Below are 14,487 nucleotides of genomic sequence, written 5' to 3'. Positions count from 1 at the left end.
ACATCAACAACATGGTTCTCATTCTCTTGATTGATTTTTTCTTTTTTAGTTTTTTTGTTAAACTAGTTTTTCTTTTCAATTTCACCGATCAATTAATTTTTTTTAAAATTTTAATCCTTATTTGATTTTTTATTTTTATTTTGATCCTCATTTATTTAATTTTTTTTAATCTTGAATCCTATTTTTATAATTGAAATTACCTTTTCAATTTCATAGTTCAACATTTATTTGTCTTGGAATTTGGCTTTTTGGTATTTTCATACAGGGTGCTTCCAATCTAATAACTTGAGTTAACAATTTTTTATGTATTTGCTTTTTAACTTTCATTGTTTGGCAATGTTTTCTTTTAAATGGGCTTTGACATTTTCTTTGTTTTATTTCTAATAAGATTATTCATATCTCACAGATTTAGCAAACTAACCCCAACTAAAAGTCTTTTTTTATCTCTCTTTGCACTTATAGTGTTTGAAAATGTAAATACAATTATTTTTTAAAATATTTTTTATTCATAAATAAATAAATTTTTTTATTATTTTAAAATCATTTTAAAATCATTACATCAAAATAATCTAAAAATATATAAAAAATCATTTTAAATAAAAAAAATTGAATTCCAGCAAACCAATATGTTTATGCTGCACTCCAAAACAAGAGTTCAATACTGTTATTTGTCAGATCAAAACTATATAAAAACTTTTACAGATTTTTCATTTTTTTATATAATATTCAATATTCAATTACCTGACGAGAAACATTGTAATAAATTAATATCATAAATGACTTAATTAATAATTAAAAGTTTAAAACAAAGTTAAGGAAGCCATGAGAATCCACTGGAACGGAGATGATCTAATTAAGATGAAAAATAGAATGGGGACCAAATCAAACTTATCCATATAGATTGGGGATATTGTTGAGGTTTGCCTTTACGATTTAAGACAGAAGCTGAAAGAGAAGACCCATTGAAACAGAGCAACAGAGAGAGAAGCACATGGGCAGTCTTTACAGATACTACAAACCCCTGACCTCAATCTGCTCCTCTCCACCGCCTACAAAATCTTACCTCCTCCATTCAATCAAAATCAAAACCCATTTTTCTCCCACCAAGAAGACAAGACTACACCGTTTCTTCACCTCTCTAACATCATCGTCACAGCCCTCAATCAAAACCAACGGTGGAGATGCCTCTGCTGCAAGTCAATCATCAGAATTGTGGCTATACAACACAATGAGTAGAAAAAAAGAGCTATTTAAGCCAAAAGTCGAGGGTAAAGTTGGAATGTATGTTTGTGGTGTCACTGCTTATGATTTAAGCCATATTGGTCATGCTCGTGTATATGTTACCTTTGATGTTTTATTAAGGTTTGTTCAGTTTCTTTTTTCTCTTTTTAAGCTGTAAGAATCCATGTTTAGATGGTTACCGACAAGGGTTTTTTTCTGGTGGCTGGTAATTAGGCAGGTATCTAAAACATTTGGGGTATGATGTTCATTATGTTCGGAATTTCACCGATGTTGATGATAAGGTTAGTTGGTCTCTTTACTCTTTTTTTTTTGTTTTTCGTTTTTTGTCTTGTTAAGGTTGTAATTAAATTTGGTTTATTTCAACTACATTAAAATGATTGCATGACGGGGCAATCTGGATTGCGCTTGAGGGGCATGAATAGTAGTTCCATAAGTAAATTACACAATTTTGATGCAGCGGAGATAAACTGCCCTACATTTGAATGCGCAATGATGACTAATATGGCAGTTTGTAGTGTTTCTCTATTGCAAATGTTGTTTTGAGGATTCTTTTTGTTTATAATGTGGTTTGGTGGATGGGGGATCTGATGTTATTTTGGCGCAAGAGTTTGGTTGCCAACTGCTTTTCGATATTGGTATGACAGGATAAGCTGAGTTGCAATTTTCAAATTCTGTAGATAATTGCTCGAGCGAATGAATTAGGAGAGGATCCGATCAGTTTGAGTAAACGGTACTGTGAAGAATTCCTTCATGATATGGTGTATCTTCATTGCCTTCCGCCTTCTGTCGAGCCACGTGTGTCAGATCACATGCCCCAAATAATTGATATGATTGAGCGGGTAATTTGTTGATCCTGCTTGAATTTGAATCTCTATGTCTTTCTATATGATTATTAAATACAGTGCATTGCTCTGAGCATGGTCTTTATGAGGTGAAATGATCCACTCAGTATTTATTCTCTCTCGTTCATATGCATTTCTTTGATACTCTGAATAGTGATTTCTTGACATGTCATCTTAGCAGATTCTTGAGAATGGATATGCCTACAGAATTGATGGGGATGTCTACTTTTCCGTCGACAAATTACCTGAATACGGGCGATTGTCTGGACGAAAATTAGAAGATAACCGAGCTGGTGAACGAGTTGCTGTGGACTCGAGAAAGAAAAACCCTGCTGATTTTGCATTGTGGAAGGTAAGTGTCTGCAAGACACTGATAATGATGAGTACTTGATGTGAGACATGAAATTATCTAAGATGGTTATCTTTGCTGATGCTGCTGTGCTATTGAATCCCCTCACCTCTTAGCATATGTTTTTTTCTTCTGGGCCCCGCTGCGGTACTGTCTAATTGTATTACTGTGTTGTTCTTGATTCAAGCCATGTGCATGGAAACACAGAGTAGAATGCTTGTTTCTGGTGTTAAAGTGCTGGGCTGGGTTTCCAAATCCCGCGCAACAAAAAAAAACCATGGTAAAATCTAGTAGACATAGCTGTGTAAATCAAAGGTGGTTAGCATCTTGATGTAAGAGCACACATCTAGATACTGGACCTGTATCATTGTATATCTAATTTCCTGCAAAAGTTCAACTCTGTATGTGGCACGTCTTGAAACTCAACCTGTCCATTCATATTGACTAATTGATTGTGTTGTTACACTTTTTTTTGGCAGTCTGCGAAGGAGGGCGAGCCCTTTTGGGACAGTCCATGGGGTCCTGGAAGACCTGGGTGGCATATCGAGTGCAGTGCCATGAGTGCTGCTTATCTTGGTCACACTTTTGACATACATGGTGGTGGAATGGACCTTGTGTTTCCCCATCATGAAAACGAAATTGCTCAGAGCTGTGCTGCATGCAGAGATAGCAATATAAGCTACTGGGTACACAATGGTTTTGTCACTATTGACTCAGAGAAAATGTCCAAATCCTTAGGAAACTTCTTCACAATTAGGCAGGTAAAGGATTCCATATTGGATGATATTTTGTGTTATTGTACTTTATGATTCTACTGCCTGTACTCTAGTACTGGAACTATCATCCAAGTTTACATGATTCTTACTAGCATTTTATCTTTATCCAGGTTATAGATCTTTACCATCCATTAGCTTTGAGACTTTTCCTGTTGGGGACCCACTATAGATCCCCAGTCAACTACTCTGATGTGCAGCTTGAAAGCGCTTCAGAACGTATATTTTACATCTATCAGGTACCACAATAAGCAAACACCGCCCCCACAACCAGTCAGACCTTGTGGTGGCATTTGTTTGCTCTGGTTTCATGTGCAATCTTGTTATTTTTTTATTTTTTTTTTATCTTTGCTTCTATGATAGAAAGATGCTACAATCTGGAGACAGAATACTTTCAGTTCTTTAATAAATGGCAAGCATATAAATTTTTCCATCAACTTTTGGTTTCTACTGCTTAATATATTTGCTCATGGTTTTACATCCTAGACAAAAAAGGAGAAGTTTTTAACCTAGAAGTCATTGTATTTTATTTCATTGAAGAAATATTTTCAGTTTTTTTATTTCATGTGATTATTTGGTTGCAGACGCTACATGATTGTGAAAATATTCTCAGCCAGCATCGTGTGGCATTTGATACGGATGCTATCCCGCCTGACACTATAAATGACATCAATAAGTTTCATGATACATTTGTCACCTCGATGTCAGATGATCTTCACACTCCTGTTCTTTTGTCTGCACTGTCTGATCCATTAAAAATCATTAATGATATGCTACACACTCGAAAGGTAATGAGATTCAGACAAATGTTTATTTTTTGGATATTAGTTACTTTGATTGTACATAGGTGTGTCAGCTGTAGATAGCTTAGTAGCTGTTATAAGTTTTTTGGGGTTTAAATTTGGTTATCTCTCTCCCTCTAACCTCTTTGTTGTTTATTATTGAATAAATGATCCATTCAGGGAAAGAAACAAACAAAGCGAATAGAGTCAATTGCTGCTCTGGAAAAGATGGTCAGAAATGCTCTTATGGTCTTAGGGTTGATGCCCCCAACTTACAATGAGGTAGCTTACTGTTAGAATATCACTAATGCATTGCCGATTTAGATATGCAGACTACAATACCCCTTCCCCTCTCCCAATTATAACACAGATAAGATCCATGTCACTCTCAAATTGCTGCACCAACATGCATTTATTTTCCTCCAATATTGTTTTTCATCTGTACTCCTGTTACTCCCAGAAAGCTTTTTGAATGCTGGCCTGCCCATTTATGCAATTATCCCCATCAGTTTTTCTTTTAGCTGTTTAGTGTCTCTCAGATTGAATCTTAGTTTTGTGCGTGCCGATAAAAGCTCTTTGGTGGTTGTTTTTTTTTTTTATCTTTCCCCTTCTAGCTATGATTTACTAAAACCGTTTCCTGCTGCAGGCTCTCCAGCAATTGAGGGAGAAGGCACTGAGGCGTGCAAAGCTGACAGAAGATCAAATATTGCAAAAAATCGAGGAAAGGACTGTAGCAAGAAAGGACAAAGACTATGAAAAATCAGATGCTATTAGGAAGGATTTAGCTGCTTTGGGCATTGCTCTTATGGATAGTCCAGATGGCACAAGTTGGAGACCAGCCATTCCGCTTGCTTTGCAAGAGCAGCAAGTTGCTTCAACTTGAATGGCTCGTGGAATTTCACCCTCTTGTCTTTTCTGCCGTGATAGTTTCCAAGAATTAGTTTTTTTCTTGTTTTCCCTGTCTACCAACATCAGGAAATTTGTTTTGGGATATTGGAAGGAGGGATAAAGCCTTATGACATGGCTATTCTATGCTATAATGTGGGCATGGACAAAAGATTGCCTAGAAATTTCAGTCCATGAAGCAAAAATTTTGGCAACCATACGTGTAATATACATTCTTTAAAACAGTTATAGTCTTGTAGAATCGTTGAAGTCTGTATCTGTCAATAATGGCCCTGGTACATTTGCTTGCTCATGTATTAACAAGAATATGCGTATTTTATTTTTTCAAATTCCATGTTAGTTGCATTTCCACATCATAGAGCTCAAACTTTTTGCTCCAATATGTTGAATCTTATTACCATACATGAAAAATGAACAAGTGATCAATTTTCATTCTACATACTCACAAGCAGGAACAGTGGAATTAGCAATGTGAGCAAATACAATAGAGAAAGGGGCAACAGTTATTGGATCGGACTGGCTGGTTTCAATTGGTTCCAAAGGAGGGATCCTCCCAGATGAATTTACAGAAAGTAAGTTCCCATTTAGGAGCACTGTTTGACTGTGTAAATCACCATTCAGGGCCGTTAAATGATATTCCTCTCTTGTACTGACATCGATAATTGAACCCCTAGACATCCCGGAAAACTTTGTTTGATTTTGTTGTTGCGTTACCAAAGTTCCATTGCTGGTAACATTTTCAGTTGAAACATGGACTTTAACAGTAGTGTTTCCGTCGAGGTTGATCAACAGCAATGTAATTCCTTTCTGTAATGGCAAGAACAGATTGCGTTAGCCAAGCAGATATATGAAATTTTGTTACTAATCAAGTTCTACGAATCTTCTTACCGATGCTTTTGCACAGTGAGCATAAGCGCGTATGTTGTTAGTCCCAGAGAAAGTTGTTGACAGAACATTTCTTCCCATCAAACGGTGCCACAGAAGAGCACTGATGGATTAAAGTAACAATATTAACAATAATATTAACAGCAAAATCATTTAGTTTACTTCTTGGGTTCAGGATTTACCTGTAATAATCAGGATTAGGGACAAAGGTGCCAGTGTTAAGAAGGCCATAATTTCCACCAATCAATGTCTGTCTACAATATGTTTTTGTGTCATATGACGATGCCATGCCTAGCTGGTCCAAGTACCTGTTGGTAAATGGAAAACCAGTTCAATCAATGTCCACGCTTTCAAGTCCAAACAAAGAAAACCATATAAAATACAGCAAATGTGTGAACTAGCTTACCAGAAACTAAACACAAATGCATTTGTGACAAGATTATGGCCACTGTTGTAAGCACCTCCTGCCTCACCAACCCAAGCAACAGCTGGAGTCCCTGAAGTCTTCAAAATCCCCTGAAGACTTCTGAATGGTCGGGAACCTCCATCGAGGTATGATGGATTCAATATCTTATCAATTAGGTGATCATCATCACCTACACGCAAGAAACAAGTAAAAAACATGCTTCTCCAGTAAGCAGTATGGGGGCTGCAAGGAGCAGAACAGTTCTGAAGCCGAAAAATATTTGAACTAGATTGCTGCAACACCAGAATATTTCTCTAGATTGCTGGTTTATTTACCTGGACCAAGGTTATAAATGTGGTGGGTGACTACTTGAAGAGATCTAGGTGTTTTGTTTATAAATTGTGTGAACCAGTTTGCATCAAAGAACCCTCCTGGTGCTAGGACTAGTGGCTTAACTTCAAAACCTGCATAAATAGTTTGCACTATCATCTGCAGATTGTTTATGTCAGATGCATATTGATCTGCTGCGACTTTTGTTCCAACTCCACTCCCACTTACTTCATTTCCTGAAAATTACGAAGAGTTTCATGTAAGAAAAAAAAGTTTCTTCCATTACTAATGCCACCGGCAGCTACAGCAGACATTTACAAGAAGTTAAGAACTACTGTTAAGAGTTAAATTTAGGATATTTCAAGTTGCTAAAAGGAAACATATAGTTCTTACCAAGCTCCCAACCGTGAATGGTGTACCCCTTGTTAACAGAATATCGCATGAGAAATTCAGCATCACTTGAATTCCAAGCACCTACAGCAGAACCATCTGCCGCTGTTGTCCTGCCACTCAACGCATTTAACCCGAAAAGAACAACAGCCCTGTATTTCAAAATCAAAATATAACACTTCAATATTGATTCATCGTATTAATCCAACTATTGTGGAAACCAAGAACAAAAACTAAACCCATTTTTAACTAATTTCATGAGAACACTACAGCTAGTTACCCGGCTTGTTTGAAGAAGTTGTTCAATTCATCCCACCGAGACATTGGCAAGCAACCTTGGGAAAAGCCGAAAATTTCTGTACTTTTGACAAATGTTGGACAAGGTTCACCTAGTCTTTCATATCTGACTTTATCTTGTAAAGTGCCCCCCATTCTGATTTTCAGAGGAGAAAAGGCTGCAACTCAATCAAGACTATGTTATCACTTATCCATGAATTATGAGTAAAACTTGGTAAACGAGTCTCACCTTTGATTGCATTCAACAATATTGGGTTGGTAAGATCCTGAAAAAAATTGGAAAAAGAAAGAAAGAGAAGCAAAAAGAAATATATTAAGTCCATATCTGATGATCTTACTTGAAAAAAAAAAAAACAAAAAGAAAAGTAAAAGAGACAAGGAAAATAACACACACACACAGACAGAGAGAAAGTCCATAGCCTACCTTACTCTATATTAACAATTGCTTTCTTTATCACATTCTTTCATATTTTACTGTCACTATTAATATTTAGCCTCTTCTAATAAATGTCAACTTCTATTTGTCTGGTTCTCTTTGGAAGGCTTAGAGAGTCAAATTTTTATGTAAAATAATGGTGCTATTGCGCTTTACTTTCAGCTTGCCATGGCAGATTTGAGAATATGCAGCTTCCCGAAAGGTGATTGTATGTGTGAAGGATTTATAGGACAGTAATTGCCAAAAAAAAAACTGAGAAGAACCATATATTAATGATAAATATATAAACACAGTTTCACACAAGCATTCGCTTTTCAATGATGTTGTGGTTGCATAGCTGCAACCACGAACCTCTCATGCAAGCTACAAGTAAAGCACAGCTAGCACATCTATGTGGGCGTTAAACTTGATTACTGTGATGGATTATGAACTTAGAAATGGATTTAGGAAAGAATTAATTGATGGACCACAGTTTATCTGCTAGTTGGATTCTTAGTTATAATTGTCTGAAGGATATCTAGAAAGCAGACAAGTTGACATGGAACAGAGAACAAAGAGAATATTTGAAAAAAAAAGAAAGAAAGGAATAGTAAAAACTCAAGCTATGGTGCAATTCTCACAAACTACTTGACAAGCTTACCAGATTAAGAAAAGAAGCTTTGCCCCAGCTACAAGTTCCATAGTCACATTTATCGGGAGGCCACCAGTCCAAAGTAGCACAAATAAAATCATGGTCTGTTGTCCCAATTGGAGCTGTTCCATTGATAAAAACAGTGCCTTCAACAATATTTCTAGGCCCTCCTATTCTCTGTGAAGCCGCAGATTTTGAGCTTGCACTCAGCCAGTACAAACAAGCACAGAAAACGCAAACAGTGAACAAACTGCTCATCTGATAAAAACAATGCCTTTTGTTTGTCTCTTTATCAGCATTTAAGGTCGCCATGCAAGTGTCAGAATTATGCAATATAAAAGGAAACTATCGCTGGTTTGACAGAAGAGTATCTGATAAAAAAGAGTCGCCAGAAACAGATCAGGTTAGGCCAAATGAAACTATCAAACCAGATAAAATGTTTGCAAGTTTTGGCTTGGAAACTAGAGCAGGAATAAACCTCCACCAAGCCATTTCATTATAACGAGAAAAGGTAAGGTCCCAACAAAACCTTCACCTTTGTTTTTATAGAGATCAGACACTGGCTGCCTTCCCCACCAAGGTCAACCATGGACATATATACTATATATGGTTTCTGAATATACAAGGAGGATGCATCAACAATTAGACTAGTGCATCCACTAGAAATTTATATAAGGTGTCCTCTTTAACCAATATTGTTTGTGATAATATATATTATCATTTTCCACTGGGACAAAAAATGATAAAATATTTGGCTAACGCAATTGCACTGCACTTTCAGTTCATGGGATTTTCCTGCGAACCTGCCTAGGTGGGTACTGGGAATGGCATACTTGTCAAAAGGCTTCTTTTTTTTCTTTATCCCATGTTTGGTTACAGATGCTGGCATGCCAAAAAGAATATCAAAACATGCCCTCTCATTTCTCATCATCCAAACACATGACGTAGTTGACTCGGAGCTCATGAGACCTCACCATGAGCGTGATATTGACTCCAAGCCAAAAAAAAAAAAAAAAAAAAAGACAAAAAGAATACTCAATAAGCAAATTAGAAGACAGGTGGGGATATTTAGGAACGCACAGGGAAGGGTGGATGTGGAGCATATAATGAAGAAGTGTGGATTACGTTTTGCCTTATCTCTAAAAGTCTTTCATTCTCTAGACAATAGCTACCCATCTAACTTGTGGAATATCTTTAAGCTCTTATGTTTATATTAAAAATAAATATTTCTATTTTATTCATTATCATCAAATAATAAATTTAGATATATAACCTTTTCGAATATCCATTTAGATCATATGACACTATTTATCATTTAATATAAAATAAAATATAATACATATGTTATATGTATACATTACTATATATATATATAATTCATTTATTTTATTTTAATGTAATATACACACACATTTATATATATAATACTGATATTTATATTTTGAATCTTGAGACGAGTTTGACAATATTCATACATAATCTATTATTTAGATTGTAATATAAGTCATCAATGTTTAATCCAAAATAATAATTATTAAAAAAACTTTATATTTTCTTAATCTATTCAGATGATTATCTATTAATTTCAAATTAAATTAATATCCCTAATTTTAATTTTGGCATTTAACAAACATCTTATGCTAAATATTTCTTTAGAAGCTATTGGAAAATATGAAGAAAAAACTTCAAAATTACTCATAACTAGTAGATTAGAAGGAAACATCATTCACTCCCAAGTTAAATCTAAAACTCAGTTACTCACAATCTTATTTGATGTTTTTACTTATTATTAATCACTTCTTTTTAGAGTGAAGATGGTGGCAATATTTTTTCTCTTGATTGCTTCTACTCTTTTTAAAAGTGAAGGATTAATTTAATGTTTTTTTTATACTCTAAACACTATTTGATAAAAAATTAAATTTATTTTTTATTTAAAATTAATATTTTTTTATGTATTTTCATCGTTTTAATATGTTAATGTTAAAAATAATTTTTTTAAAAAGTAATTTTTAAGATATTTTTAAATAAAAAACATTTTAAAAAACAATAAATAACCCAACAACAACCAATAATAAATGCTACCTACATTTATAATAATAGTAACGTTGAATTTCAACCAAAATTATTCTATGGAGCATGACTGAGTCAAATATTTTTTTATCAAGGTGGTATATAAAGCTATATCGAGATTGGATACGAGATTAGACAATGGTTGACTTGACTCAATATTTTATTATATTGCAATAAAAATATATAATCTTTTTTTCTCTTGTAATTTTGTGTTTTTATAGTTTTATTTAAGGATTTTGTTTTGTAGTTTTTGTAATTTATGGATGAATACTTGTCAATTTTTTTAAAAAAAATTTATTTAGCATGTAATCTTATGTTTCTGCTGATCATTTTTATTTTTTTTAAAATAAATCAGGTTGAGTGCTCAATAAATAATTAAATACCACTCGAGTGGACAGGTTCTCCACTCGAAGATGGAGGAGGGTAAGAGCATATCTCATCCGACCTCTCACCGTTCGTCATATTCTCTCGACTACTTGTACTCCTTTTGACTAATCCACGATGAGAATATTGGAGTCTTGACTCTTGAAAGCTTGGCTCGTTTAGTAACTTTAAATCTATATAGAGGTTGCGAAAAAGAATTCCTTTATGAATATATTAAACAAGGCATGGATGATTTATATAAAATTGGATCATAAACTTAATTTCGGTGAGAAAATTCATATGAATTACATAAAATTAGAAGGAAAAAAAATACGGAAAAGATAAAAACATGTTTAGTTAAAAAAAACAAAAATAAATATATATTTGGAATAATTTAAAAGTAAATCTTTATATTTTTAAAATAAAATTCCTTACTATCTTCATCTTTCCAATCCCAAAATAATAATTAAATTCTAGCAAGAAATATTAAGTAATCGTTTTATTTTGAGATTGCACTATAATCTTTTCACTCTTATAACTTACTATGCAATCTTAACTTTTTTTTTTGAGTGTGATAAATATTGCTTTTAAAATATATTATATTTAGAAATACACTATAAACTTGCAATGCTTGCTTAATTTTCTTCGTAGAAGGCTAATTAACCAGGGATCATGGAAGCAATTTGGGTGTGTATTTTGTTAAATTACGTTGACAGTGATTCGTCTAGTTGTTGCAGGGGTTTGAACCTTAACCTTGATCCTAAATTCATCGAGGTTTTAAGAGCATAAAAATTTCTTCCAAGAATCATGTGATGATAATCTTAGCCTCGTATATTCTCTCTTTTTGACTTTTGTTAAGATGAGAAGGCTCAAATCCAAGTCCTATAATCGACCACGGAATTTTCCAGTCTAAAACAGAAGTTCTAGTGCAAAACAAGCCGCATTGGAAAGTAACGATCTTAAATGATTGTATATGCACTCGATTCCAGATCAAACTGGCCTGTGATGGATTCCAAGCTGTTGAAGATATTGCCTCTTCCTTCTTGTCAGTAGGGGATGATGGATGTCACATTAACCATGAGCAGCCACTGTACAGAATATCCTTTTTCATGCCAATTTACTCTGAAATCGCATGTTGGTGAGGACTGGGTTTCAGAGCTTGGAGGCCTGTGGCTGTGTAGTGAGGCATACTATGTATTTAGTTCTAGCTCAAGGAATGCTATTTCAACGATTTGTGTTTGCTGTCAATGCAATCACATGTCTTCAATTCTTGAACCATACTATTGGCGCCATTACATTCTTATATTTTGATAGATCTAATCATCAATTATTTTAGCTTCTTGATCTGGTATGCTTGAATGGGCATTTATTGATTAAAATGTTCTAAACTTCTAATAAGTTGATGATAAAGGCATCGCAATGAAGATTAATTGAACAGTGCACAGTGAATCCGGCTACAATTGTAGCTGAGGGCGATTCTGAAGCACTAGCAGCCTGCAGGATCCCAAGATTCTACTCTTGAACGTGGGTGAATCACAGTATAACAGGGAAATATGCAACAGTAAAAACAACAGAATTCTTAAACATTAGAAATACCAATATGTGCCCGCACACTTGCCACAATCTTTTCGACCAGGATGCAGATAAGACACTCAATCCTCCCAGCTTACGCTCCCTGTTAACCCAAACTCCTAATCTAACAAGAGAAAATAAAACAAAATAAGAAAAACAAGAGGAAAATGATTTTGGCCTCATTTCCTCTTCTTAGATGGTGGCTGGGGAATGTCTTCCTCATCCTCCTCTTCATCCTCGTCTTCATCCTCCTCGTCATCATCGTCATCTTCCTCGTCATCATCGTCGTCCTCATCATCATCATCACTACCACCATCACCATTGGCTTCAGGCTCATCCTCCGGATCCTCCGGATCCTCACCATCCTCTCCTTTGTCAGGCACATCCTCATCATCGCCTTCATCATCATCGTCCTGATCATCTTGGCCATCCTCATCGTCTTCATCATCCTCAGTATCACTGGCATCTTGATTATCAGGATCAGGTTTCTTCCTTACGTGAAGCCCAGTAAATGGAAACCTGCAGCTCAAAGAAAGTTATTAACTTATCCAATACTACAGTACATAAACAACAACCGGGACAAATAGATCAGATCACAAACCCTTGACTTGTGCCCGACTCTTCTGGGATGTCACTGGATCTGTTAGGCAAAGAACCTATCTGGTAACAAAAGAGAACCAAATTTCTGCTCAATTAAGAGACCAGTTGGAAGAAACAAATTGTCTCCCACAAGCACCGTGAGAAAAAATCAATGGAACCGAAGCATTTCTCATGCAGCACATACTTTTTTAAACAAACAAATCTGCCAAGCCATGAATGAGGAAGGTTGAATTCATTTCAATGATAGCTGTTATGCACAAAAGAGAGTAGCATTCTCAAAATGTGTATGTGAATCACTCTAGCCATCAATCTCCTTAAGTTAGATCATTTACTTTCAAGGGGCTTCTGCTCTAATTCTATTCCTATATATATCATGCTTGCCAGTTTAACAAAGTTGTGGTTTACTTATCTGTAAGGGGAAAAAGAAAAATCCATGTCAAAATTTATTAAACCAACGCCCTACATGGAAAAACAGCAAGCAAGACATGCACAGAGGAAGAGCAAAAGAGGCACCAATCAGACAAATACCATGAAAGCAAAATAAACAAAGAACAAAAACTCACTCCAAACCCTAGCAAAAATAGCACCTCTAAAGTAATAGAACACAAAACCCACAGCCAAAAAATAAAATAAAATAAACTCCTTTAGACACAAAAAACAAAACCCACATCATAATTACCCCAATTTTACTATAAAAAAACAAACAAGAATACACACACACACAAACAAAGAACAAAAATAGTAAAACCCTAACTTTCTCATAAAAAAAATAAATACTGTACAAAACAGATCCACAAATTCAAAGTATTGTCCTTGCTCATAATTAACATCATAAAAATGTACAAAACCAAAGAAAGCTTCATGCTTTTGAAAAGCTTAAGCTGTAATGATTAAATTATGCAAAGAAACAGAGACATTGTACCATGAAAAGTGACAAAGCAAGTGCCTTCCAAGCAGCAATGGCTGTTTCAAGTACCACGGCTTCAATGAGAGAAGAGAGGAAGCCCTCCAAAACGACAGCGTTTGAGCAAACAAGACCCTCCATTTTCTGCAAAAAAAACACAAAAATATAGAGTAAAAGAAACCCAATTGAGAGAATTTGTGTTTTTTTGAGAGATTAAAAAAAAGGAGAGAGAATTAGGGTTTTGAAATGGGGTTTAAGTCAGGGTTTTGAAGGATGGATTTACTACAGCCGTGGAGATTTTCTGGAGTGTGTTGGATAAGGATTGTTTGACTTTTTGGTGATGTAGTAAAAATGAAAGAAAAACAGAACCGTTGACCCTGCTGGATCTAGGGCGTGTGTCAGTTGACAATCTAGACTGTTTTAATTTCTAATTTTTTTCATGGTCAGGATTAATTTGAAGTTGAGTAAACGCCTAAAGGCCCCAAAGAAAAATATTAGTTTTTTTTTTTTTTTACTATAGAGGAATTTTTTTTGTTTGTCGTCGTCGTCGTCTTACACTAATTTTTGGATAGGGTTACTCTATGAATTATTAATTTTATTACATATTTTTGTACAAATTCTTTATTTTTAATATAATTATGAAATACATTATCCTGACATGATGAAAATCTATTGAAAAATTACTTTTAAATTGTTAAACTTCAAATTA

General features: G+C 34.7%; 3 protein-coding genes across 6 annotated transcripts; 1 reads left to right on the top strand and 2 right to left on the bottom strand.

The window, feature by feature from the left end:
* Positions 1-954: 954 nt before the first annotated feature.
* Positions 955-5,223, top strand: LOC133674700 (cysteine--tRNA ligase, chloroplastic/mitochondrial). Of its 3 annotated transcripts, none has more exons than XM_062095908.1 (9): positions 955-1,362; positions 1,460-1,523; positions 1,920-2,081; positions 2,266-2,436; positions 2,913-3,194; positions 3,320-3,445; positions 3,791-3,994; positions 4,169-4,270; positions 4,635-5,223. In XM_062095908.1, the coding sequence occupies exons 1-9, from the start codon at positions 992-994 to the stop codon at positions 4,869-4,871; spliced, it is 1,719 nt and encodes a 572-aa protein (XP_061951892.1). In that variant the 5' UTR covers positions 955-991; the 3' UTR covers positions 4,872-5,223. The 3 variants fall into 3 exon arrangements, with proteins under 3 accessions (XP_061951892.1, XP_061951893.1, XP_061951894.1); XM_062095909.1 differs by having other exon boundaries at positions 1,224-1,362; positions 1,456-1,523; XM_062095910.1 differs by having other exon boundaries at positions 1,224-1,362; positions 1,456-1,523; positions 1,887-2,081.
* A 39-nt stretch (positions 5,224-5,262) lies between these two features.
* Positions 5,263-9,073, bottom strand: LOC133674701 (heparanase-like protein 3). Of its 2 annotated transcripts, XM_062095912.1 has the most exons (10): positions 8,805-9,073; positions 8,279-8,640; positions 7,432-7,468; positions 7,186-7,360; positions 6,909-7,057; positions 6,521-6,751; positions 6,186-6,375; positions 5,962-6,087; positions 5,783-5,882; positions 5,263-5,701 (listed from the first exon to the last, which is right to left on the bottom strand). In XM_062095912.1, the coding sequence occupies exons 2-10, from the start codon at positions 8,579-8,581 to the stop codon at positions 5,324-5,326; spliced, it is 1,689 nt and encodes a 562-aa protein (XP_061951896.1). In that variant the 5' UTR covers positions 8,582-8,640; positions 8,805-9,073; the 3' UTR covers positions 5,263-5,323. The 2 variants fall into 2 exon arrangements, with proteins under 2 accessions (XP_061951896.1, XP_061951895.1); XM_062095911.1 differs by having other exon boundaries at positions 8,279-9,073.
* Positions 9,074-12,256: 3,183 nt separating this feature from the next.
* Positions 12,257-14,196, bottom strand: LOC133673847 (uncharacterized). The gene is made up of 3 exons (XM_062094754.1): positions 13,797-14,196; positions 12,876-12,934; positions 12,257-12,793 (listed from the first exon to the last, which is right to left on the bottom strand). Exons 1-3 carry the CDS (start codon positions 13,917-13,919, stop codon positions 12,454-12,456), a joined length of 522 nt encoding a protein of 173 aa, XP_061950738.1. The 5' UTR covers positions 13,920-14,196; the 3' UTR covers positions 12,257-12,453.
* Positions 14,197-14,487: the final 291 nt, after the last annotated feature.

Source organism: Populus nigra, chromosome 15 (assembly GCF_951802175.1).
Source record: "Populus nigra chromosome 15, ddPopNigr1.1, whole genome shotgun sequence".
Lineage (NCBI taxonomy): Eukaryota > Viridiplantae > Streptophyta > Magnoliopsida > Malpighiales > Salicaceae > Populus > Populus nigra.
Note: the sequence above shows the minus strand (reverse complement) of the source record. Positions and strands in the feature narration are given on the sequence as shown.